This window comes from Aplidium turbinatum, chromosome 8 (assembly GCF_918807975.1).
Source record: "Aplidium turbinatum chromosome 8, kaAplTurb1.1, whole genome shotgun sequence".
Lineage (NCBI taxonomy): Eukaryota > Metazoa > Chordata > Ascidiacea > Aplousobranchia > Polyclinidae > Aplidium > Aplidium turbinatum.
This window is the reverse complement of record NC_137479.1, coordinates 21,559,832-21,586,073: the sequence shown is the minus strand read 5'-3', so window position 1 is coordinate 21,586,073 and position 26,242 is coordinate 21,559,832. Positions and strand designations below refer to the sequence as shown.

The following is a 26,242-nucleotide window of genomic DNA, read 5'->3' as shown; positions in this document are numbered from 1 at the left end:
ACTTGTATGTCCAATTTGCTTTTTTGATAGATTACGGTAGGTTTCGCTTTAAGCCGCATGATCATAACTCATTTCACAAGTGAACGATCTGTTTCGGCCTAATACTGCATGTTTGCTGTCGTAATAATGGTTTATCATGAGCTTTTGAAACACAGTTTCCTGGTCATATGCGATGATGAATGATGTTGGAGTCACATCTTACCTTTTTAACTTTGGTAGATAACTTTTTTAACCCTTATCCTGTAATTACTGTTCTGTAACACAAACAGTGATTACGGGCTTCTGAGGCCCAATACTAACATAATATGAAAAAGTATGTCAATCGTATCTCAGTTCATTACATCGGCTGTATTTGTTTTCAGAAAATGATTGTAGGCCAAAATTGCCTATACTGCACGGATGTAGCAACAGGGTTGCCCAGGGGCGGAACTGCCCCCCTAAAAATTTTATTTTGCCCTCCGAAAAATTGCGATCCCAAAATTGCCACAGAATCTGCTAAATTCAATGTAGCTCTACCGTTTCAAAAATATTTTCTTGGGGTGACTCCAGATTTTCCCTTTTCCCCCCAAATTTTTTGAAACTGGTTTCATCCCTGCAATAATTAACAACAAAAAACTACATTTTCAGCCTATCCAGTGTCAAAATCAAACAACTGTGGTTATATAAAAAACACATGTATTAAGCAACTATTGTAATACAGTCATAACTTAGTGATATAATCGAAATAGGTTATAGACACGCCAATAGAATACTCAGTAAGCATTACCAGTAATCACTTCAATGTTGACAGTTTTAAATCTTTGTAAAACTAAACAGTAAATGTATGTTTCATTGGATATAAAGCAATGAATCTGCAGCCCAATAATCCAATATATGTTACTGACATTTAACGTTTTGTCTACTACTATCTATGCAAATGAATTAACATGGTCATTGGTCATCATCATTTTCAGCCTGTGAGAGCCCACTGCAGAGCGTAACGCGTAAGCCTTCCCCTTTTCATGCCAATTTACATGATTGTGTGCTAGTTGGTACCAATTGGTTGTATTGCATTGTTTGTCAATGTCGTCCCTCCATCTCACTTTTGGTTTTCCTGTCTTTCTTTTGGTTTCTCGTGGCGTCCATGTTGTTAATTTTTTAGTCCATCTATTGTCCTGCTATATGACCTGCCCAGGACCATTTTAGTTTCTTGATTGTGCTTAATATATCTCATAATTTCGTTTGATTTTTGATCTATTTGGCAGTCTTTTTATCTCGTCATGTTAAACCCATCATGATTCGTTCATGTGCTCTCTGCATAGTTCTTAGTTTAAGTGTTAATTTCTTTGTAAGGTTCCACGTTTCTGCACCATATGTAGCGGTTGGAAGGATGCATTGATCGTTACACATATTATGTATATATATATATACGGAATTAACATATATATATACGGAAACAAAATGAAAAGAGCGTAATGTGAATGATGGACAAACACAACCCTAACCCAAGATAAATGAGCTCCACACTCAAGAGAGCCCCCCGACATCCAAATCATTCCCCAATCCCACCCTGAAATCCTAATTGGAGCTATACTCAGGTTGGGATAGTGAAACTCTCCAAACAGCCGCTGCAGAACACAGAACGACACAGCTCAGAGATGGCAAGGTCACCAATCTTAGGTCGACACTTCACGCTATGCAAGACCGATGTTTGTACCCAAATCAAAGTCAACACAGGCCAGTTCTAGAATTACTGCCTCATGAACTTTAAAATGGGCGAACACCACCTTGCTGGTGTATGCCTACCACTTCTTAATTCTATTATAATTTAAATTATAATCTAAAGTTTACTCTAAACTACAACCGGGCCTCCGAGGCCCTAAATTGCAATTTGAGGTGTACTTTTGTTTTCAGCCAACAATTTTTTTTTTGGGCTTATTAATCCTTACACTCCGGTTTTAAGTTTTGCCAACGACACTATTTTAGGCATTTCTAGAGCAACAGCTCTAAAAACCAAAAAAGAAAAAAATTAAAAGAATTTTCTCTCTCACCGGGCCTCCCAGGCCCGTAATTACAGGATAAGGGTTAAACATCAGTGCGATAAACAAGTTTTTAGGTAAACTGAGCTTCTGATGTTTTCAAAATAAATTCTTCCATATGAATAGCTCATCTCAAGAATATGCAAATTGACATTTAATGACAAGATGAAAGGTTGGTTGCCATTGAAAAAGTGGATCTTTTGGTCTATTATCTTGTTTCAGTCAGCTTTTGCTAAAGCTAATGGCTTTGAATCGTCACCAGTGGTTACTGCACCATTAACACAGGTAGGAGGAATATACTATTAACAATTTTTAAATACACACCTTCCATTTTTGAAACCAAGCATTCTATAATGCAAGCTTGAAACTTGACAAATTGTTGATATGAACTCCCGGATGCCAAGATCTTTGTTTTTAGTACAAACTACCAGAGCTTATACCAGAGTACATTTTTTGTTCTGTTGTGCTGTTATACTTTTATATGTAGTACACCTTATGATAGCTTTAGATGTTGGATTTTGGAACATTTGTATTTGGTTTTTGTTTCATGTTGCTGTTCAGCAACATTTTACTGTAACACATATATATATATAATACATTTTCATGTTCAAAGAGTCTAGATTTTACTTATACTGATAGGTATATATAGCATATACCGTAAAACGCCCTAACTTTAGACGGGACCCTAACTTTAGCCGAAACCGGATTTGTGATGTCAAAGGGTACTGGAGCAGAACTGCTTTGCTTATCACATTCATATTGCACATACACTTCAGTAGGGACTATGTGGATTGTTTAAAGGTGTTTGGTGAAATCTCCAGCTATATGGGGGACTACTAATCAACAGTTTTTAAAACTTGCTAAAACCGGGAAAAATGCACCCTGGAAAACTGACTCCGGTTCATGTACTTTCTAAGTATCCAGAAAAAAATCAGTGAGTTAGAAAGATTAGTAATATGGCAGAGAGTCCCATGTTAAAATTTGATGAGCTTACTCCAACTTCAACTAAAAATATTATGGGTGGCCAAAGTAAGGACCTCAACTTCAGACGAAATACCCTAACTTTAGCCACCACTTAATCCATATTCGTATGGTTCAGTGATGGTATACCAAGGTTTTATTTATACTTTCTTGACATTTCAGATGCCTATATTACCTGTAAGTACCATAACTAAAATGTCTAAAAAAAGAAAATATGCAGCATTTGATGATGGGGAAGGTCTCAAGCGAATGTGCCATACCGTACAATGATAGGGGAGTGTTTGAAATTAAATCTGAAATGCTGTCGATGTGGTGATTAGGTCTTCCCATTGATTGATTTTAAGTACGGTACATACACGAACTGTTGACTGATTTTCTGTTTGTTGTTCATTGGTTTTCAGTACATTTACAAACTGTGATTCATTTTCTGTGTTGCTGCTGTAAACTTTGAGTAAAAAAATTTTTTTTACCCCCCCCCCCTCACGCCCCCCCTTAATTATATGCAAAACACAGCTAAAGTGTCAGTAGAAATCATGTTCCATGTTTTTTAAAACTTTCCTGATGGCTAAAGTTATAGATAGCAGCCATAAATGGCTAATGAAAGCAGTTTAATTTATGCGGCTAAAGTTAGGATTTCATTCCTAACTTTAGCCACCCAAGGCTTTTTTAAAAAAAAGGGACCTGGAAAACTGTGATCAGTCTTAAAATACCATGATTGTGAAGAATAAACCAGTCTCATGTTTTTAGCATAGAATTTTTGTTTATTCAAGGACTATTGTTGAAATAATTGATAAAGCAGTTAAAAAAACGGCTAAAGTTAGGGCGTTTTACGGTATATGCCGGTATTTCTGAAGTGTACTTGTGTTTTTACTGCAACAGCACCTGTTTTTCGATGCTTTCAAATCTTAAATGATATTTTTAAATGCAATGATTTGCTTTTTAGACTTCTTAAAATCTATTGTTTTTATTCTGACCAACTTTTAAGATGCAAGCCTGCATGAAATTCCCTTGTCTGTTTATTTAGCAACATGATATTATTTAGAGATTGCAGCAATATTTCTTTCTGTATTAAAAAATCAGAAAGTATTTAAGAATACCGGTACGCTCCATTTTCTTTCTGTGATAAAATTTCTTCTGAATGACAATCACATGACGCTTAGTCTTAAAGTTATTCGTTTTTTTTTTTTCCATTTTGGTGTGTTCCTTATTTTAGCAAGCGATTTCTTTAAAATAAATCTATATGAATTATTTGGTCTTACTTGCAGGACTTAGCTTCTACAGATCCACTTTTGCTTGTATCGACACTTGATGGTACATTACATGCAGTTAGTAAGCGTGCAGGAATAGTGAAATGGAAACTAAATGAGAAGCCTGTCCTTAATGTGCTAATGAAATCATCAAGCACCATCACAGGGTATGAAAATTAGGTTGCACGGCTTTCAAACTAGTACACTATGATCACAAATCAAATGGTCACTTTGACTGTACTTTGTACAAATATATATAATCAGTTATGAATCTGGCATGGGTAGCTACTAGCTAAGGTTTTTTTTTGGAGTTTTATGCTGAACTGAAATACTACGGTATGGAAAATGTATAAAATTTCAAAGACAGACATACATAAGATACAAAAAACATAAGATAAGCTACTAAAAATCACACTAGATTATAACATTGCAAATGTTCAGTATCTTCTTGATTATCATACTTTCCCACTTTTTTTCACAAAAACTGACATTGTACAACGCAAACCATGTTTTAGTGGTTAGAAAATTAGTATAATATATGTATAATTGTATATAGTATTTTTTTTATTTCATTTTTCCAAGAAAGATTTTAATGTAGCCAGTTAATGTGTAACAAGCAATCTGGATGATGCTTGTGTGGTGTGTACTTGGCATTTTACCATAGCCTACTCATGAAAATATTATGTATGCTTCTAAAAAACATGTTTTTATAAAGAATTTTCTGACTAAACTCAAACTCACTGGTTGGAAGTCAGTAAGCCACCCGCTTGGATTTATTGCATTTGGAACAAGTTGGGCACTAACTTCCAAACTGTGGAAATGTCCACTGGTTATGTCTCGTGTGAAAAACCAATAGAGATATTTTTTAAATCACATTCTTTTTCATCTCTTTTTATGTGCTACTCAACTAATATTTCATTACAGACCTACATTCTTGCCAGACCCTCGGGATGGTTCGTTGTATGTGTATGACCCATCTATACATGGGCTCAGTGTAAGTATACCAGTGTATTTATGTCACAGAAGAATTGTTTAAGTACAAAATCGTTGCAAATCTTTGAAGCTGTCAACACAACACATTGCAAATTTTAAAAAGCGGCAATTTTTACATTTCAGAAACTTTCGTTTACGATTCCAGAATTAGTTCAAGCTTCCCCTTGTAAATCGGCTGATGGAATTTTGTACACAGGTATGATGAACAATTATGTAAAACGTTAAGCGTTTTTTTTTTTCAAAACGTTAACTTCTATACGGTGCTGTTTATACTGCAGCCTAATGGCACAGAAATGGATGGATACCGTGCACAGTCAACAGCGCTGCACTTTGATTTGTTATTGCTGTTTGCAATATTTTCGTCCTATCTGACTTTGATGGACAAAAAGTTGTGATGATTTTTTTCTCCTCAGTCACTTTTCTGCATTGTGACACTTGCCTTGACTGCTTGCTTGCATCAAACAGGCTTAGTGGTTAGAATGTTCGTCTATGAATAGGTAAACATGGGTTCGATACCCTGTTAGGTCATACCAGTAATTTTAAAAAATGTTACTGAATCTTTATTTCTGCTTGGCATTCAGCAAAGGTATAGATTGAGGGAGATAATTTACTTGGCACCCTTCTATATATAGGCTACGGCTTCGCCGACATAGTCTGTTTTTTAAAGTGCTAAAAGCAATGCATATCTGCGAATTGCGATGTATATTATACACACTATACATGCAACAACCAAGCATGTTGTTTGCATGGATTTCTGTCTCTTTCATATGACAGCAGCGACGTCACATGTATCAAAGCCAGTGTCCGATCCCGGTTCCTCCGGCACGCCGGAAGATATAATGTTGTTTATCTTCAGGTAAGAAACAGGACGTATGGTATGCCATCAATCTCGTGAATGGGAAGAAGCGTCAAGTGATAACGACAGAGGCAGCGTCTGATAAATGTCCCGGGGGCGAAACTGAGGATATGTACATTGGAAGATCAGGTTAGTGCAATACATTTTAAGCAGTTTCTCGGCAGCCGATTGTAGCAAGAATTGACAGCGATAGACACGTGTTTCGCCCATGAGATTGGGCTTATTAGTATCGCACCACTAATTCATGCCACATATTGATCGCCGGTCGCCGCCTTCAGCAGTCAATTGAATTTTTGCCATTGTGGAAAGAATCCAATCAAACGTTAAATAGTTGTACAATTGGCGTCATTTCAATATAATTCTTATTTTTGTGTGCAGAATACCAAGTGACGATGTTTGACACAAAAACAAACACAATGAGATGGAATGTGACGTTTTCTGACTACTCTTCACACGTCAACGAAAAAGTGGCTGAAAACTATGGTAGTTATTGACTCTGTTAAGTGCTTTCAACATTTCTTTTTATTGACATGCTGTTACTAATACAAAGCATTGAACAACGAGCAATCACGACTGGGACAAAAAATATTGATTGCCGTCTTTCTACAATTACATGTGTTCTTATCTATTTGTTAACTTTTCATGGGGTTTAATCCACGTTATGTCTACGTAAATTTAATAAAATTAATTGTCAGCATCAAAAATTTAAATAGAATTTACCGTTATAATACGTTCCGTTGAATAACTTGCATGTCGAAATTAACTTATGAGGTTTTCAAAAGTTCTGGTTTTACAATTTTCGATTGTGTTATAAACAGAACTTATCCATCTTTCATCAAGCACTGATGGCTTTGTTATAACTGTGGATAAAAAGTCAGGTATGTAAGCGTTATATGCTGCAAGGGTTGATAACAAATGTAATCATTGCAATGTCATTTTACCGATGTACAGTGCATTATTCCTAAAACAAAATTTTCCCTTATTTTTCTATTTTTTACATTCGAAATGTTTTTCGAAACGAAATCAAATTAAAAATCGCCCATTTGCTAATTATAACCAGCAAGTTATATTGTATAAGATTAGCTTAACGCAATTGGTTTACTCAACCCAGTGAACCACGCGTATTGAGGGTACGTTCAGTGGCGTACGCGGGAATTTGTTACTGGGGGAGGGGGCATTCGATAGTTTAACAAAATGAATGTGAGTGTAATTTAACACACCGAATAGAGACCTTGACGTGGACTCTCATGTTGTTCAGGTCAGATACTGTGGGCCCAAAACTACGGTTATCCCGTGGTCGCTATGTATGCTTGGTTTCCTGATGGTCTGCAGCAAGTTGAGATGACTACTGTTGCTAAAGAGACGATGGATTATTTGTTGAGGCAATCAGAAGACAAGATTTCGTTTTGGGATACTATCCTACAGGAAACCTCTCAATCTCAACCCAAAGAAGCCACTTTATCGTAAGTTTTTCTCAACTTTGTGTAATTGATGTCGATGCGGTCATGGCTACCTAGAGCTGCGGCCTGATTTGTCACATTCTGCAGAATTTTTAAGTTTTGCCAACTTTTAGTAATTGTCCGAATGAAATTTTCTAAATAGTATATTTTATCGTCTACTTTACTGTCTTCCCCAGTTGACAAAAATGGGTTTTAACATCATTAGACGTTCAAAAACAAAGGCAATTTGATTTATATAATTTCAGTCAGACTGTTATTAAACACTTGCTAACCGTCTGAATGGACGTTTAATAACTTTTTCTACTGCTTTCCCAAGGCAACAAAAAGCTTTAAATTATCACGAGTCAACAAAGGTAAAAACATTTTTGAAAATGTCAGTCAGACTGTAGCCAGTTTCAGTAATCAAAATATGACAAATCTAGTGGCATCCCTAGGTAGCCATGGATCACTTAAACCGCTTGTTTGATTTTGAATCGCTCAACACACTCAACTTCACTACAAATAACTTTACAGACCTTCATTGTACGTTGGACAATATCAACATGGTCTGTACGCATTTTCTGCGATGATACATAATGACGTCACTTTCAATGTAAGTTTGAGGTTTGTATGATTTCCGATTGCATTGGATTTCAATCTACTTGACCTGGGTTGTCACTACGATAGATCCTAATAGATAAGATTTGACTTTCAAGCGACATAAAAATGAATATTTCAACGAGAAGTGCTTTTATCAGGATCCGCGTGTTGTTGCTCTCATTCCATTCTTTACTGCGTGTTTTTTACGGATTGTTCTATTGGGCTGATCGCACAGAATCATTCTGCCAGAATAACAATTGACAATGGTGTTCGGACGCGCTTTGGAATTAAAACAGCAATCACAAAATGCGCTATTGTAATTTTAATACACATAACAATACCATCAAATTATTATACGCTTAAGAGTATGAAAATATCTTTCTAATAAAAAAAAAGAGTAACTGTTAAAGCAAATACAGTTTTCAGAGGTCCTTGAAAAAAAAATGGTCACAAATATGCATATAGACTATAATCCGGGCAGAAATCTCCAATCTGGGGGCTAGTAAAAGGCTAGACTCTCTGCCCTTGAGGCAAACGAGCAAGATGAATACAATTGGCGTTCTCAGATGTCTGCCACTGGATTTGAACAATTGGTATTTTGCAAATCAATCTTATCGCTAGTGAAGAAAAGCATGTTGGTTTTTAGACGCATCGGCACTTGCAGTCTCTGCCTGGACCTGATGGCGTCACAGAACGACCGAAGCCAACGGATCTGGAGGTAGCGAGCATGACAATGCCAGTGTGGAAGGTTGTAGGTGAGTTTGTCTTCTCTGTACGCGATTTGACAACTTTTGATGATGGTTCATTTTACAGTTAAAACCTCGCTACCTGAAGCGAATAGGAATTAAACGGTGTAATCAGACTAACCACACAGTTTTGTTTCTTCAACTTTTTATCTTAAGTTTTTTGGTTAGTGTGTCAGATTTTACACATGCAGATGAATTGTAAGAAAGCAATAAAGTTCCGAAACGCTCCGAGTAACTGGAATTTCTAATCCAGTTACTTCTGAATCGTGCAAGACTGAAAAGCGACTTTCATACGTTTATTGTTCAGTTTTGCAACCAGAAAATAACAGCAGTCATAACTAGAACATAAACTGGTAGCCACCAATGATCATTTCCTGAAATAACAAGCATAGTCTTATCTAACCTATTCTAAATACCTTCCAATGCGCCACGCCATTCATTTGTCAAGCAAACTTTGTTGGTAAAATTCAAGAGCTAAAGTTAACGTCTTGTCCAGGTTACCACAAACCCCCTCTGCCTGCTACAACGGCTCTACGAAGTACGAAGGGTATCGCTGCGTATAGACCACTCGTCATTGACCAGAGTGCGATCTTGCCCGAACAGGTTTCGAAGCTATTTATATTTCAAACAATAAGTTGTGATTTGTGATCGCCCAAGTTTTAGCATTTTGGGTATACTATTATGGATACTTCAGACCATCTGCTGTAGACGAGTAATTTATCCTGACGAGCTTGTCTGACAGATTGACCGAATGTCGGTCAGACATTATGATCACACGGCTACGCACTTGACTTCCATATTGAATTGTAAACAATCGTAGATGTCGTCATCTGCTGCTTCTTTTCATGACTTTGTATTCAAGCTTGCGCTAATTTGGTTTGCCTTTTTTAAACCTAAAAATGTTTGCTTTCTTTTCAGTTGCCCAAGCCGGGTGAACAAATTGTCCTGCCACGAATGCTGCATGCTCATATTGCTAACTTGCGAAGAAATTCATATTTACGAAGAAGGTTTGATTTTTAGCTGGTTGGCTGTTAGTTTATATGCTGGTTTGAACCAACCAAAAAATAGCTTATTCAGTTCAGTTGATTTTACTTTATATTACTGAGGTTACTTAGCCATACATTTCCAGATCTTTCCCTGCCCAATCCTGATAATGCTGCTTGTTTTTATATAGCGCTATGTCCATCGCAGAATACGTTGCTCCTCAGCGCTTTACAAAGCAGACAGTGTCAATGCAGCCGTATACTGTAGAGGCGCAACAATACATTATTACCCGAATCCATTTTATTGCTCAGTGCCAAGCAGGAATTGGATTCGATTCAGTACCAATTTTAAAAAGTCATTGGTATGACCCGACGCCGACAGGGTATCGAACCCATGCCTACCCATTCAGAGGCGGACGCACTAACCACTAAGCCACCGAGCCGGTTAATTTGTTTATGTCAGAAATTTCCACAACCTTTCAACTTTTCCAAGCATCTATCGCTTAAACATGAATTGTGTCTTAAAATATTTGCAAGAGTTTGATGGGAGATGAAACTCACGATTACAAGATTAATTGTGTTCGATACTTCGTAAACCTAACGCACTTTTTGTTGCTTCTGTTTTTGATGACACTAGCGCATCGTAACTTCAAATCCATCGTAACATAACACTTTAGTAGGCTCGACTAGTTTCCACGACCTTATGGGAATATCGTGGCTTACACTTTCATTGCCAGATAAGTTTTCTGTCACATTTTTCTTTTCAATAATTTCTCGCCAACATTTTTCCAAATATTTGGCATATAGATTTCAGCACTCAGCACCCCTGGAATTTTTCACAAGTTTGAAAACTGAACGTATATTTTCAATAATCACACTTGGTCAAGTTTTTGTAATGAGACGTCTTAAAAACATTTTATTATTAACTGTCACAGAAAGTTGAATTACCGTCCTCGCTCTCGTGCGCATCATCCCCCCCCAACAAACAAGTACGACATTGCGCTGGTCGCTCTGCTTACGTCACTCATGACTGGACTGGTGATCGTGGCCTTGTTGAAGGTATAGGCTAGTTTTCAAGCGACGTTCGTGAATCCGAGCTCCCAATTGCTCTTTTTACACCGTTTCAACGTCTGATGACGTTGAAACAGTGTAAATAAGCAACTTTTGTGAGATGGGAATAAGTATTGGTGCTGTTCTCATTGGTTAAGTTGTCTACCGTCAGTATTGAGCTTAAGCTTGGGAGGCTCGTCATTGCAAACTTGTTCACAGAAGCCGCTGTGGCCAGGAAGCCACCCAGCTCCAGAGCCACACGACGGATACCAGCATGTCGGGCGCATCTTACTGAACACCAGCGATATTTTGGGGAGGGGAAGTGAAGGAACTGTCGTTTATCGGTGAGTGGCAACCGGTGCTTAATATGTTGCTGGCAGACTGTGATCTGGTGAAATTTTCTTTGCTGCACCACAAGAATATAAAACTAACCAGGCTAGGATTTAACGTATTAATTTAATACAAATACAAAGATCAATGACTTTAGGCTTCTGTGGAGCTCTTGCAGGAAATCTAAATAATGATTCAGTTTTGTTATTCTAGAACTGCAAGCAATGCTTTTGACATTGAGCAGCACCACTCGACATCACGCAGCATGAAGGATTGTAACTAACAGATGTTCCACCACTTGGCAAGGAATTAATTGCATAATCTGCCTGCCATTCCTGCTTTCGAATGTCGGGTTGTGCTGTCCTACTTCAATAGAAAAAAAAAAAAATTGTAGCGTAAACTCTGTGTTGTCTCATGGTTTTTATATGTTTATTAAGTGCAGAGTTTTATACTTAAGTTATAGCAACACTCTTTGTAAATTTTTCATTTCGTTACTGATAAAGTTGCTGCACTTTACACAGTTCGCATTTCTTTTTTTCTCTCCTCCGTCTTGATATAAACTTGATGATAAACAGCTTGACCTGTGCGATCACTAACCTTGTGTTTTGTTTGTGCTTTCTAAGGGGCCGGTTCGATGGGCGCGATGTGGCGGTCAAGAGGGTGGTTCCAGCTTGTTTCGGCGTGGCCGACCGAGAAGTCGAGTTGTTGAAGGAATCTGATGAACATTCTCACGTCATACGTTACCACTGCATGGTTGGTTGATGGTCATATCAGTGAACTAGCTAAAAAGACAATTTTAAGGGGGAAAAAGCAACTGTTGGGGGAGGAAATATCTTAATGTTTGAAATAAACATTTTGTTTTAAAAAATGGCTACTGAGTGCAGCCAAACATTCATGAAACATCATGTAATACTATTAAAACTTTCTAATAGTATTGAAAACATATTTTTTTGGAAGAGACAAAGTACAATTTGGGGGGGACGATTGCTCCCTCAAGCCTCTCCCGTGGCTACATCCCTGGGTCTTTCAGTTACATTTTAAAGTCTATTGAGAACTTATTCTGATACCTTTTTTGGATTTCTTTCCAATATATTTTCATAGTATTTAAGAGACACTTTTGGTCCTATGACCACTTTGGGTGTTTTGAATACGATCAAAACTACCTAACGTTTATTTATTTTGTAACAAACACAACATCGTCGTGTTTGAAAGCGCAATTGACAAACAATTTTATTTAGGAGAGAGATGCCCAATTTCAGTACATTGCATTGGAGCTTTGCAGCAATACATTGCAAGAGGTGACTTTGTTACTTTACATTGGTCTGATTATATTCTTCAAAGAATACTTCAGGAGAAACTAAATAAATGAACGTTTGTTGAGTCTTTAAAAACTGCTCTGTACCACTTTTGTTCTGTGGCATGATGTCGTTACGTAGCAGTCGTGTTTTAGATTTTTTAAACGTTTATGTTATATTTCGTCATTTTTGATCACTTGTTTAGTATGTGGAAAACCCCCAGTACAGATGCAGTACAGGGCTGGACTCCCAGTCGATCCTTCGTCAAGCCATGATGGGTTTGGATCATTTGCATCAGCTCAAAATAGGTACCCTCTTGCAGTTCTCAACTTTGAATTTTTGCCACCGTTATTACCCATCTGTTATCAACGATGAATTCTCAATTAGAAAAAAATTTAAGGGGGGAAACTAAAAACGAGCGTTTAACAAGTGGATAAAATGATGTTGCCATGTTTTAGCTGGTGAAAGTTGTCGTTATTTTATTGTTTTTATGTCTACACACATTGAAATGACGTGAAAAAGGCATATTTTGGTGGTTGGCGTAAGTTATGACCTCCACATCTACACAGTGCATCGTGACGTGAAACCAACCAACATCCTGATATCTGTTCCTCGTAAGCTTGGCGTCCAGCGAGCGGTCATCTCGGATTTTGGTCTATGCAAGAAACTGGTTCCAGGCCGTGTGTCTTTCTCTCATCGGTCAGGTGCGGCAGGAACCGATGGATGGATAGCGCCCGAAATGATATTGGACAAACAATATAGAATGGTAAGGCTTTTGTTCTCGGCTTCGCGTGCTATTGGATGTGCTTTTGTTTAGCTTGAGTCGATCAAACGCCAAAGAAAATCAAGATGGTAAAAGTGGTTCTTTTTACATTGATTCAGCGTCTGCAGATGTTGAGTCAATGTAAAAAGAAGCAATTTTGCTTGCTGGGTAGTTACAATCCTCGATTTTCACACAGACGCAGGCGGTGGACATATTCTCGATGGGTTGCGTGTTCTACTATGTGCTCAGTGGGAAACATCCATTCGGTGACGTTATAGCTCGGCAAGTGAGGATTGTCAGCGGAGACCATGAATTGGATGAGTTTCAATTTCACGAAAGTTAGCATTGTAATTACGTCCTGTAACACAAGTTTTTTTTCGCAGATACTGTAATAATTAGTTTCATTTAAATGCAGTTCATTCCTTTCTTATTCCCTTCTTATTAGTGTAATTCTTCTTGATTACTTTTGCAAACGTATACAACACGCCTATTTCTAGCTCATTTCAATAGGTAAATTTCCAAGTGTTTTGAACTAAACTCACCAGCAATTCAATATTTTTTCACATTGATTCAATGCCTACAGACGTTGATAATGCAACTTGTATAATGCTCTCAGGATTATTTCATAATTATGTGATTAGTGACAACAGTCATGATTTAGATTTTAATAATTTCATCTACATGAAGTCTGTCGTTGTACACCGACAACGTTGCAACTGCGTTATTAGATCCAGAAGAAGCACGAGATCTGATCCGACAAATGATTGTGGTTGATCCGAGTCAGCGTCCAAACTCTGATTCAGTGCTCGCCCATCCTTTCTTCTGGGACGCTATCAAGAAACTTCAATTTTTTGAGGTGATACATCAGGCTTTTGTTGTTATGTTGATTGATTGATTTGAAATGAATCGGTTTAATTGATAGCTGAAACTAAAATGAATAAATGCATTAGATCATTTTTCTTGTGATTTGTTGATTAGAAGGTTATAAGTATTGAATCAATTTTAAAATGTCAAGCTAACGTTAAGAAAACATGCATTGGTATCTGTTGTCGCAGGATGTTAGCGATAGAATTGAAAAGGATCCCATCGATAGTCCAGCCATGACGAGGTTAGATGGAGACTCCCTCATGGACATAGAGAATGGGATTCCAAGAGACTGGGTTCAACACCTTTGTCGGCCACTGCAAGATGACTTGAAGAAGTTTCGTACTTACAAGATAGGATCAGTGAGGGATCTGCTTCGAGCTATAAGGTTTGATAGAACATTGGTATGCGTTGATTTCATATGAGTTGACGCGGCAATGCAAAAACGTTAAAAGATGGCCCTGTCTAATGATTGCTGAATGTCGATTTGCAGAAACAAAAAGCATCATTATCGTGAGCTGCCTGATCAAGTCAAGCAGTCACTCGGGCCAATCCCAAACGAGTATCTTGCCTATTTCACTTTGAGGTTTCCTCGTCTACTGATCCACACCTACATATCGATGGCTTGCTGCCGGAAGGAAACAGTCTTTAGTCTTTATTATGGAAAAAGGTGGGTTCGTTTTTAAGCCGTTGATATTTTCAATGAACTTCAAACAACCCAGACAGAAAAGCAATTGTTTTTACATTGATTTAACGTCTGCAGACAGTGAGATGGCGCAGCGGATAAAGTGCTCGCTTTCCAATCATGCAATTCTGGTTCGACTCCCGGCTTCAGCTGGTTGTTAAAAACATCGCTCACCTCTACCCAAGGTGTAGTAAATTGCGTGGGCTTAGTTGCTGAAGGAAAAGCGGCTGAGAGAAGGCAACTGGCCACCCCACTCTCGTATAGTGCCGACGGCTTAGTATAATGAGAACCTTATCTTCTCATTCCCCGATGCTTGGATTAAGTATGGGACTCACCTTTAGTCTTTACCTTGACGCTAAAATCAATGTAAAAAATGATTGATTTGCTGTTTGGGAACTTTGCCGTGTGTTCTGTCAGTTTGTGTTCAACAACATCCAACATTCGTGAAGTTATATACGTGCGCAATTATTTTCAGTGCAAAGGATCACCCGTTCGAAACCGCACATGGTCAAGGCCCTCTGATGGAACAAAGCGTTTTCACTAAACCCGCAATGAACACCAAGCCTGCTTGGAAAATCAATAAAACCAGGTTCGGCTATTATGTAGAAGAGGCGATCTACCTGGCAGTCAGCACAAGACTGATACGAACAAGAACAGCGAGCAATTGCGTTTCACTTGTCACTACTGTTAATCGCTGTCAATTCTTGCTACAATCAGCTGCTGAGTTGTTTCCCATCCAGCAAATCAATCTATTTAGACTTTAGTTAAACGGCACCAGCTGCCATAAAAAATGGTTCAAGTACACCAGCTGATTTATTGATAACAATGTAAATATTTTTTTATTTGGAGTTCGACAATCCAACTTATTGTGGTATCTCTATTTTTCTTCAAAGAAACCTGGTTTTCATCCCGAAACATCATGCAACGACTTGCCATTTTTCTTTATTGTTCATGTTGGGATCTTCAATTTTCATTTGGTCGTTAATTCGAAATTTATTGTGGTTGCTCTAGAGCAGTGGTTCCCAACCTTTTTGTTGTCACGGACCCCTTTAGACAAATTATTAATTCTGCGGACCCCTACCTAAATTTTGCCTAAAACTCAATCAACACACTATTGATTTAATTATGCTTCTCAACTACTGTACTGTGTCATATTGCATTGCCGCTATGACTCCTGCGGCAAATATCAGGTTAAACAGTTGCTTAAATAAGAAAATGAATGAATTGTTCAAGAAATGTCAGCAGGATTTGAATATTAAAGTGACCAAAGTGCCATGCCGAAACTTTTCAACGTAAGCAAATTTAATGAGAGGGCTGTTGTTGACTTTCCTGAACTAAACGACTGAACTGTGGTTGAATTTTTGACAATGCAACACGCATGTCATCTTCAAGGTCCATGCGATTTCGATGTTTAGTTTTTATTGTAACAAGAGCTGAGAATCCTGCCTCGCAAAGGTAAGTGGTTATGAATTGTAACAAAACAATAATCGCTTGCTTTGCCAAGAATGGGTAGGTTTGCAGTTATGAGCACCAAAATTCTTCCACAGTTTTTGAATGAAATTCAATGCGTAATAACTCTTTTGATCTCAAATCAATTAGGTCATCTTTACTGAGATCGCCATCTCTAATGTTGTTCAAGTCAAAAGAAAAGGAATTCGAATCCATGTTTCAACTTCGTTCGGCAGGTGTTCTAAATTAAAATAACGTTGATATGAGATTTGCAGGGTTTCCAAGCATGCGCAAAAATTTTCTCTCATAGAGATCAAAAGAATACATTCTCTTTGAGCTTCATCCATCAAGATAAGATCTTCTAACATTGGAAAGTTAGCGTAATTACCTGCTTCCAATCTGCGTTTTCAAACCGGCAACTTGGCTAAAAACGCTTTCAGTTTTTCAGGTGCATCTATTATTGTCACACCTGGTTCTTGAATGCCACGATTAACATTGTTAATATGACCGAAAATATCGGCTAAGTAGGCCATGCCGTTTTCAAAACTTTTACTCTCAAACAATTTTGAGAGGGGACTTCTTTTTGCTTTCAAAAGAGTTGATACCTCATTTTTTAGCTGCTGCAGTCGTTTTAAAACTTCTCCTCTAGATAACCAACGTACCTCAGAATGATACAAAAGTACTTCGTAATCTGACCCTACTTCTTGACAGAGCGCTTTGAAAGTGCGGTGGTTTACAGCTCTGCTTTTGATGAAATTAACGACTTTCATGCAATTCGTCAGAATTTCTTTGAGACTTGCTGGTAAAGTTTTTGCTACTAAGGCGTACCTGTGCAAGAAGCAATGGGTAACAACCACGCGAGGAGCTTCGTCTTTTACTAAAGCAGCAAATCCGGATTTGTTTCCGAGCATAGCTGGTGCTCCATCCGTGCATATACAACAAAGTTTTTTTTCCAAAATTCATCGAGGTAATCACGGACCCCCAAATGCTTTCTCACGGACCCCCAAGGGGTCCGCGAACCCCAGGTTGGGAACCACTGCTCTAGAGCTCATTTGAAATCCAAATCGAAGTTTTAAATATTTCAGCTTGCTTGTGTGACTTTTACTATTTGTCCAAGCGCTGTTTAACCACTGTCTTAACTTCATTCATTATTTTTATGATTCCAGCGCACTGGTGAACAACGAACCCACTTTCAGGAAAACTTCACGAACTTCTAAACTCGTATCCGCCGCCGATAAGGATCTTGACTGGCGCTCCAACAGATCCTCCACTTCCTCATCGACTGCATCATCATATGCCTTCAAGAGCTTACTGAAGCACAACAGTCCCAACCGACAATACGCGAACGGCCAAGCTGGTGCGAGAATCTTTAAACCTGGGAAAAATTCCTTCACTCATTCTGACAAAAGCCGTTCTCTCTGTGACGACACTGACGTTATAAAATCGCAGGACAGTTTCCATACTTCTGATGACGCGCGAACGCCACGATTAAACGATAAACTCACCAGCAACATCATGAATACTGAGGAGGACTCTCCCGAAGAAGAGAAAAAGGAACAGCCTCCTCCCACGTCCTTGGAAGGAGTCGATTCTGCCGTCTGCATAGAAACAATGCAATCTCTTCCAACACCTGACAGAAACAGTTTGAGCCAAGAAAAAGAGGTCTGTGATGAGGAAGAGTCTCTAAAAAGACATAACAAACTTGTCGTGGATGCGATAGATGTTGACAATGACATCGATGTCGAACGCGAACTTTCATCCGACGAGAAAACGCAAGAAACGAAACTTAACAAAAAAGTCAAAACGAAACCAAGACGGCGACGCTTTAAGAAAAATAACAAATCGTCACCGACCATCGAAGCGATAGGACACGTCAGCTGATGCGGCCCATGGAGTATGGAGGACTGACCACCTGTTTTGTCAACTTTGTGTCAAACAACTCTGACCATAGAATAGCTATGCAGTGAGATCAGGCTACAATGGGAGAGAAGCGATGAGACTATTTTTTGTCATTTTTTTATTGTCGGTTGCGCAATATCGTGTCATCCATGTCAATGCAACTAATGGGCGGAGGTGGGCAGTAGCGCGCTACTTTTGTAGCCCCTCTGCTGTTTTGGTAGCGACAGCGTGAACGACGCTACTTTTCCCCAATGTATCGGAGAGACGCTACATTTGCTTCGGTCTTACTTCTGTTATCCGCTACTTTCCAGTTTAAACTGGAAAACAATGAATCGTTTTAGATTTTTGATCGAGCTCCATTTAATTTCAGTTTCTTTACACGATATAGATGAGCATCGGGTATTCAAAAAGTATCAAAGAAAGCACAAAGAACTGCTGAATACTTGATATCATACGTTTTCAAGGTCGTTTTGATTTTACAAGATACTTGAATACTGTAGAGCTTTCCAGTGTCAGCCCAAGACAAAAGTAGCGCGGAGAAGTAGCGAGAGTGCGCGCTACGTTTGATACGAGAAGCAGCAGTGCGGTACTTTTTATTGATTGCTATTTTATGCAACAAACCCACAAAAACAGCATCAGCGCTGATCTAATACCAATCACAAAAGACCAAAAAACTTGAAAACTTTTCATAGAAGAGCCAGTCAATGCTTGGAATGAAGTATAACAATGAAAGAAGGTAGCAAGTAACGGTAGCACCGCTCTTTTGGCATGGTGAAGTAGTAACGATGGCGCGCTACTTTCAAGTTTGCGGATGTCCACTTCTACCAATGGGTTAAACATCACTATTTGCCATCTCCGATTTTACTGAAGCTTGGTAGAAATGATGGTTGTAGGTAAAAACTACCAAATCTAAAATTTTACATCATTGGGATCAACAGTCAACGAAGTATGGCACTTTGAACTTTAACCTTGAAAACAAAAATTGCAAAATTATTGAATTTAAAACTACAAATATCTTAGAAAACCAATATTGATCGTTTGCTTGGTGCTACTCTGGTGTGTTATTTATATGCATCGGAAACATGCGGCTTGCAGCGGGCAATCGCTGCAAGGAAAGAGTCGGCCACCCCCACTAGTGGGGACGAAACCGAATGTGGATGATGATTGCATTGTAATTTAATTCGTTTGATGTACTTAATGAATTATTGTTTAATAAATGAATTATTGTTTGGAAATCATTAGTTTGATGTAGATATTTATAACTTTTGATGGTACCATGACAGAGGAGCGCCGCCTGCATGGACTGCTGTTTGTACATGTGGATTAAATGTTGAAGACTCCCATGTTTCATACGAATTTTTATTAGTTTTCTTTTCTACGTGTTGTTTTACGTCTAAATTTCAAGCAATCGTCACTGCCCGTTCGACATAACAAATAATGTGCACTTGTTCTGTATTCTGTATTTTATATTTTTGAGAGATCTTTTCCTTATCACTTATTGCCAAAATGATGATATTTTTTTACCAATTTATCTATCTAAGGCTCTGATAGATTTCTTGACTTCGTTTTTTTAAAGTATTAGAAAATCTTGCCTTTGTAAGCAGTTGTCCACACCTAAGCTCGAACTGTTGCCTTTGTATCGCGGCCAGCATTTCATGACTTGCCTCACCTGTGTTTCGGCCAAGTCCAATCAGCTGACTTCCTGCTGGTGTTGGTCTTGTTCGCACAAAGCTTCGAAATCATGCAGCGTCGCAGTAGCTGGATCACGTTCTTTTTTCTGACTTGAACTGTACTTCTTTTAGAGGATTTCGGTTCGATTCCCGCTTACTTAACTCTCAACATTTTAAAGATGTGTCAATTTTTTTGCATAAACGAATGGGAATAAGTCGGGGTAATTAAATTGTAACACGCAAATGTGGTATTAGTTGAAAGAACATACTGAAAAACCTTAGTTTGAAATAAATGTGCAATGCATTCATTCTTCTATAGGTTTTAATTACCGTCCTGACTGGTAGTGTCAAAAACTTGGAAATTGATCTCAATGAACGAAAACACTGCGGGTATAACCAAGCTGGAATGCCGCTGGTGTTTAAAATAGCGCAGTTCCTCTGTTGAAGCGAAAACAACTTAGTCATTCCTTTGTACTCAATGTGTTTTTGAAACTGCTCGTTGTCTTCGAAAGCCATGTTCATTTATTTTTGTGTTACTCGCAGAAGCATGTTTATGTGTGTCTTTAAAACACTTTGCAGCATTTTATATTGTTAGAAGACGTAAAATTAATATCATTTATTCATGCTAAAGTCCGCTTGCTTTTCGTTGACAGATGCTTGTCTTGATCGCATTAAATCGAATTCGTCTACACTTTACAGCATATGCTTGTTGTCAATATACATCATAATGCAACAAACTGAGTTCTACTTTGGGCTGATGCTCATGATCTGAAGTTCTTAACTATCTTTAGTATTGCATTAAGGATACCTCGGATCCAGGTTTAGCGTTTTTCTCCAGAAATGCTTAAGATTATAGTTTTCCTTTTTTATTGTTTTGTTTCTGTATTATTATTATATAGGAAGCTTTATCTTTGGATTAAGAAAACCTTTATGTAAGCTTTAAACTGTTAATGCAAACTCAGTAACGGAGCTTCATAAAGTGAAGTGTCTGCTTGTTCTTGAATTGTTCCAACCGCTTGGTGCCATTGGGGTGATTGTTTACAAAGTTGTATCGTCTGTTTCTGTTTTTACATTATTCTTTTTAAATTTCAATGCATTTTTCTCTGAGCGAAGATAATTTCGGTTTTTGGAATCAAATAAAATGGTATTTGTGTCCGAATGTGTTTTAAAATATTTTGATTAAATACTCACAGCTGTCAGTCCAAAAATTAGTGAATCTTTAAAAACACGTGACAAACACATAACTAAATGCAATCGCTCGGAACGTTTGAATGAATCACCCACACAGGAGTTCTACATCGAATCGAAATGTCAATATTTGAAATACTTTTATTTCGAATATCCCCAAAAGCTGTATGACAAGTGAATTTGAGCAATCTTTGGGGGCTGCATTGGTTTTTGCATCATAGCTGCCAACACAATTATAGCGGCACTGTCAGAAGTAAGTTAACTTTCTCAAGCGAACTTGCAGAGATTTAGAATCCCTGCAACCTAGATATGCGAGAGAGAGATAAACAAACGCTCAACGAGGTCTTCGCCATCAAAGCAGTGACACGCACCAAGTCAGCAAAAGCTTAGTGTTTTCTACATTGTTTCAATGTCTCAAGATCTTTACTTTCATAAAAAAAAAACGTTGGAAGCTTCATTTAGTAGCTTCATAAACACAGGGAAAAGACAATCTGCCAAATCTTGTCTGCAAACGTAAAATTGATGTGTAAAAATGGATTTTGCTCGCTTGCAAAGCCCTTAATTTGCTCAAAGCCATCCATGAGAAAATTGACCACAGGGTAAAGTACAATGCAGGCCAATGCCACGTCATCAAGTTGCACTGTTTGAAAAGGCGAATTTGAAGCATTCTCTCAGATTGTGGTGGTGGCTTTACGATTTCATCGGAAATTACTTGCCAAATAACTTACTCTATTTTCAAAAAATTAATATTTTAGTGAATTTCTTCGTTGAAACGTTGTGAAAGCATTTTGACGTAAACTCTTTAGCCATAGCCTAAATGATAATAGCCAAGGGGGTCACATCTCCCTTTTTGCCTCGTGCCTGACAAAGACATCACTTTAATGCAAACTAGTGCACGAATACAATACCGTACTAGGCGATAAGACTAATTCAATCAGGCAGAAATATTTGTGCGTTTTTTTCACTTTATAACAATCTCCAGTGTTATCGAAATGGCACTGCGTGAGTCATTCTGTCCTAATGCTAATTCTAAAGAAGGCAGAAATGGAAATATACCTATACGGCACTGTAGGTTATATTAGGCTACACGCAACAGGTAATACTGGTAGCTATTGAGCAAAATTGAACTTGCCAGCAGTAACAGTTGCAATTTTATAATTACAAAAACTACATTTTTTTGAAAAGCTACAATGTTACGCATGTACATCTGTAGGGACATATAATTTAACATAATTTTTGTGCAATTGCACAAACCCGTACAACCAGGGCGTTGAGAGGATAGTGTTGGCCCAGTAGCCCACCAATTAGATCTTCGGTCCCAAAATCAAGGCAATTCTAAAATTAAAGAATAGCCTACACGGTTTTTTCAAGTTATAGCGTTCCTTGGAAAGGTTAGAGGCCCTAAACTCGGGCTCGTGTCTAAATGCATCCTCTGGACCCCATGTCAATGCTACTTGGTGCAGTGTTCTAAAATAAATTTGACAGCAAATTTATTACTTTATAATATGATACAATAGTAATCACACAAACTCTAATTTTATAAATAATGATAAGGGCGATTTTTTTGTAACCTAAAAAATTCAAAAAAGTGACTTTAATTTTGCAAAAAAGTAATCAAAAAGTAACTTTATTCAACAAAAACAAAAAAACCAAAGAAAAAGCAGCAATTTAACATAAAAAAACATTTAAATTAGCTTCAATTTGTGCTCAAATTATAGTTGCACATTCAAATTACACATATGTAATGTTTTACATTCTCTGGCAGAAAGTTTCTGTCAAACACAAACACTTTAGCTGTTCAGGGAAAACAAGTGGTTAAATATAGTTAACACAATTTGTTTAATTGAAAAAGTTGCTTCACGAGTTTTTGGGAATACACGCGATACGAACAAGCTTGGGCTCGTGCAAACCTAAAATCTGTAGCCTACCATAGTAGAAGATACATTAAAAGTCTTGGCATTAGGCCTACATGGAATGTAAATTTATCTCTATAGTAGCAATGAAAAATAAATAAGGGAATTAGGCAAAAAAAGTATGTAAAAATAAAGTGACCTTACAAATGAAAAGTAACCTAAAAACACAAAAAGTTATTTTTGGTAACTTTATAACTTCTTAAATATTGACCCCACAACCATGAAATTTTGGTTCTACATTTCTTTTGTTAATTGGTACAAATAAAAAAAAAAGTAATTTTAGCAACAAAAATTCGCCCTAATAATGATGTTATGGCTATAGGCTATATATTGTGGCTTTATAACTGCAAGGGTCTTTTAGCGACGGGCTCATTTTTAATTTTGATTCCGATTTAAGATGTCATCACATTGTTACCTGACTTCTTCTCACTGCGTCATGCAAGAAAGAACACAATCGGTACTCTGTAAAAGTCTTCCGTTTGACAAGATCTGGAATCGTATATAAATAAAACTCAAAATTATCAGTAGGCCCATGGCCACTGGTAGGCCTACGTGTAATCATCCTGCTTACCGGTATAGCTCATAGCATACGAATTTATCAGGGGCGCAAACAGAGTAATTGACCGAAGGCGCTGGAAGTCCAGCTACACCACTGATAAAGGCCCTTTAGATCAGTGGTCCTTAAACTTGCCCCACCCCCTTTGGGTGGAGCGAATGCGGTAAAGTGTTACACTAGTACGGTATGCAATTGTATTGTACAAGTCGTTAACAGAAATGTTGGTAACACACCTTATCTTGTCACCACTATTGACTGAAAATTTGACCTAGCTTTGACTTTATTTTCCAGCGCTTATTCTTTTGGTTCTTGTTTTGTCCATTGGTCGATAACAATGGCCAGTAGCGTAGCCAGGAGTTTTGAAAGGGGGGGGGTTTGACGACCCAGAGGTGGGGGTTTGGGGGGCCTCCCCCAGAAAATTTTGAAAAATTACTTTGAATTTGGTGCATTTTGAGAGCATTTTCAACAAGAATGTGAGTATGAATATTCCTGTAAAATGGTGCTGTCCAGTGGCATGGCATAGCAAAAGGATAAGATCATGTTTTCTTCGGCATTTTTCGGAAATAAAGCTAAGTCTCTATGTTTTCTTGTTGCTAATTCCTGGCTGAGATGTTTGGTATTGGCAAAACTCGGTCTTTTAATGCAGTTTTGTTTAGAACTTTAGACTGAAAGCATCATTCTCAATATCGTGACGTCACACGTGTTAAAGGGGAGGTTGTAACCCCCAAAACTCCCCCTTGGCTACGCCACTGACAATGGCTCTTTGCGACGTTTTTTTTTGTGTGTGAAAGTGGCTATTCAGCGCTTGCAAGTGTGAAGATAAAAGCTCTGAACAAACTTAACTGTGAACCTGTGGTCACAGCGGTAAACCATAATCTCTTCGTGGGAAAATTGTAACGTAAGATTCCCAAATCCGTTCGTCTGCATGCAATGACCCAAAAATAAACACACTTTCGAAACGTCTATTCAAAGTGTATTCCAGTAAAATTAGCCCGAGGCTATCGAAATGACTGGTGCAACGCCGTACACCTAAAAACTGTCACTACAATACAAATTACTTGGATAAAAGACGGAACCTTTGTCCAGCTAGCAAGCACTAAGCCAACAGTTAAAAGTGCGGCCAACTTTCAAACAATCATTTTACGAATGACCAGAATAGATATCAATATCTCAAATTCACGTAGAAAGTAACTGTGACGCAATAAATGAAAGACAATTATGAAGTCATTCCAACAGGTGTTCAAGCTGATGTAATATTTCCTGTTTAAACAGGCCCAAACAAGTCCAAACAGGTCTTATGAACGATGGTGCAATTTTGGCACATGCTTTAGGAATTTCCATGACGTAATATTCAGTAGACTTGAACGGTTTTATATGACGTTTGATTTGTACAGAGATTGGCCGTAACATAGCGGCCCCTAGTTATGACAGTCTAACATGGCATAACTAAAAAAGAATTGAAGGACAATCGTGAGCCAATGAATAAAACACATGATACACAAATTGCTTGAGTCACTCACGTTAAGTTAATACGCAAATACAAAGGGCATGCAAAGAATGAACAGCAATAAGAATACGCGACGATACATGAAATTGGTACCATAGGTACACGCTAAAATGACGCTATATACAATAAATTATTGCGATAATAACCGACTGTTCTGGGCTCAGACAAGTATCGGCCACCGCAGACAAAACCAGGCTCAAACCCTAACACTTAGGTGTTCTTTACGGGGGCGAGGCACGAAATATCCCTCAACACGTAGTCTACTTTCACTTTCCCCGTACTCTCATCATAGTTGCAGACGGCAACTTTGGCTCTACGAACCACAGGCTTCCCTTTCCTAATTTGTGGAACTACCTCATGCACCCTCCCAAGTTGATACTTCCCACGTTTACCAATGTCTTGGAGAGAACCTACCACTACAAGTTGACCAGGCTCCAAATTCTCGGCCATTTTTAGCCATTTTTTCCGGCCCTGAAGACCTGGCAAGTAAAAATCGATCCATTTATTCCAAAACTGCTGAGAAAGTGACAAATTGAACCGATAATCCCTTCTTAATTGGTCACGATCATGTGGTTGCCCAACAGCACAGTATGGGTCTAAGTATGGGGTCAAAAGTGAGGCAGGGGTGATGACAGTAAAATCCCTAGGGTCGTCACTCAAAGGTACCAAAGGGCGTTCGTTCACGATCCGAACGGCACTGCCTGTGTACGTAAGCAGTTCAATAAAATTGGGCTTACGAATTGAAGAGTCCAAAATGTGAAAAAAGTATTTGGTCACATCAGCCATGAAACCAAATCTTTCAAGCCGAAATCTAGCCAAGACATCTGCCAGAGGGTTTAACAAGTCAGACAATTCAGGACAAGAAGACATTACATCATTTACACAAGTTCCTCGGAATTCAGATTGTTTTAAAGCCTTCTTCTTTAAATCAGCAGCTTTATCTGACGCCAACACAAAATTGTTAGGTAAATCGATATCTTCCTTCAACGGAACAGGTATCTCAAATCGACCATCTTTCAACTCAATATTCGGTTCGACAAGTTCTCTAGCCAAATTATCATTGCGAGACAATTCACAGGTTTCATTTTGCAAAGTTAAATCCTGAATGACTTTATTCAGGTCTGCTATTTCCATATCGCGAGACTCAATTTTACGCTGAAAGCCAGAGATGACATCCGACTCTGAAGACGTCTGCACTCTGCACACTTTA

At 38.2% G+C, this 26,242-nt stretch overlaps 1 protein-coding gene across 1 annotated transcript; it reads left to right on the top strand.

Annotated features, from left to right (window-relative positions):
• Positions 1 to 2,183: 2,183 nt before the first annotated feature.
• On the top strand, positions 2,184 to 21,021 carry LOC145776155 (serine/threonine-protein kinase/endoribonuclease IRE1-like). The gene is made up of 24 exons (XM_082587556.1): positions 2,184 to 2,303; positions 4,265 to 4,413; positions 5,171 to 5,240; positions 5,363 to 5,435; positions 6,096 to 6,224; positions 6,474 to 6,578; positions 6,914 to 6,973; positions 7,354 to 7,558; positions 8,069 to 8,147; positions 8,781 to 8,889; positions 9,377 to 9,483; positions 9,799 to 9,887; positions 10,799 to 10,922; positions 11,133 to 11,257; positions 11,867 to 11,996; positions 12,482 to 12,541; positions 12,744 to 12,846; positions 13,108 to 13,304; positions 13,498 to 13,639; positions 14,030 to 14,157; positions 14,357 to 14,553; positions 14,659 to 14,835; positions 15,326 to 15,439; positions 17,466 to 21,021. Exons 1-24 carry the CDS (start codon positions 2,184 to 2,186, stop codon positions 18,178 to 18,180), a joined length of 3,507 nt encoding a protein of 1,168 aa, XP_082443682.1. The 3' UTR covers positions 18,181 to 21,021.
• The last annotated feature ends 5,221 nt before the right edge of the window (positions 21,022 to 26,242 follow it).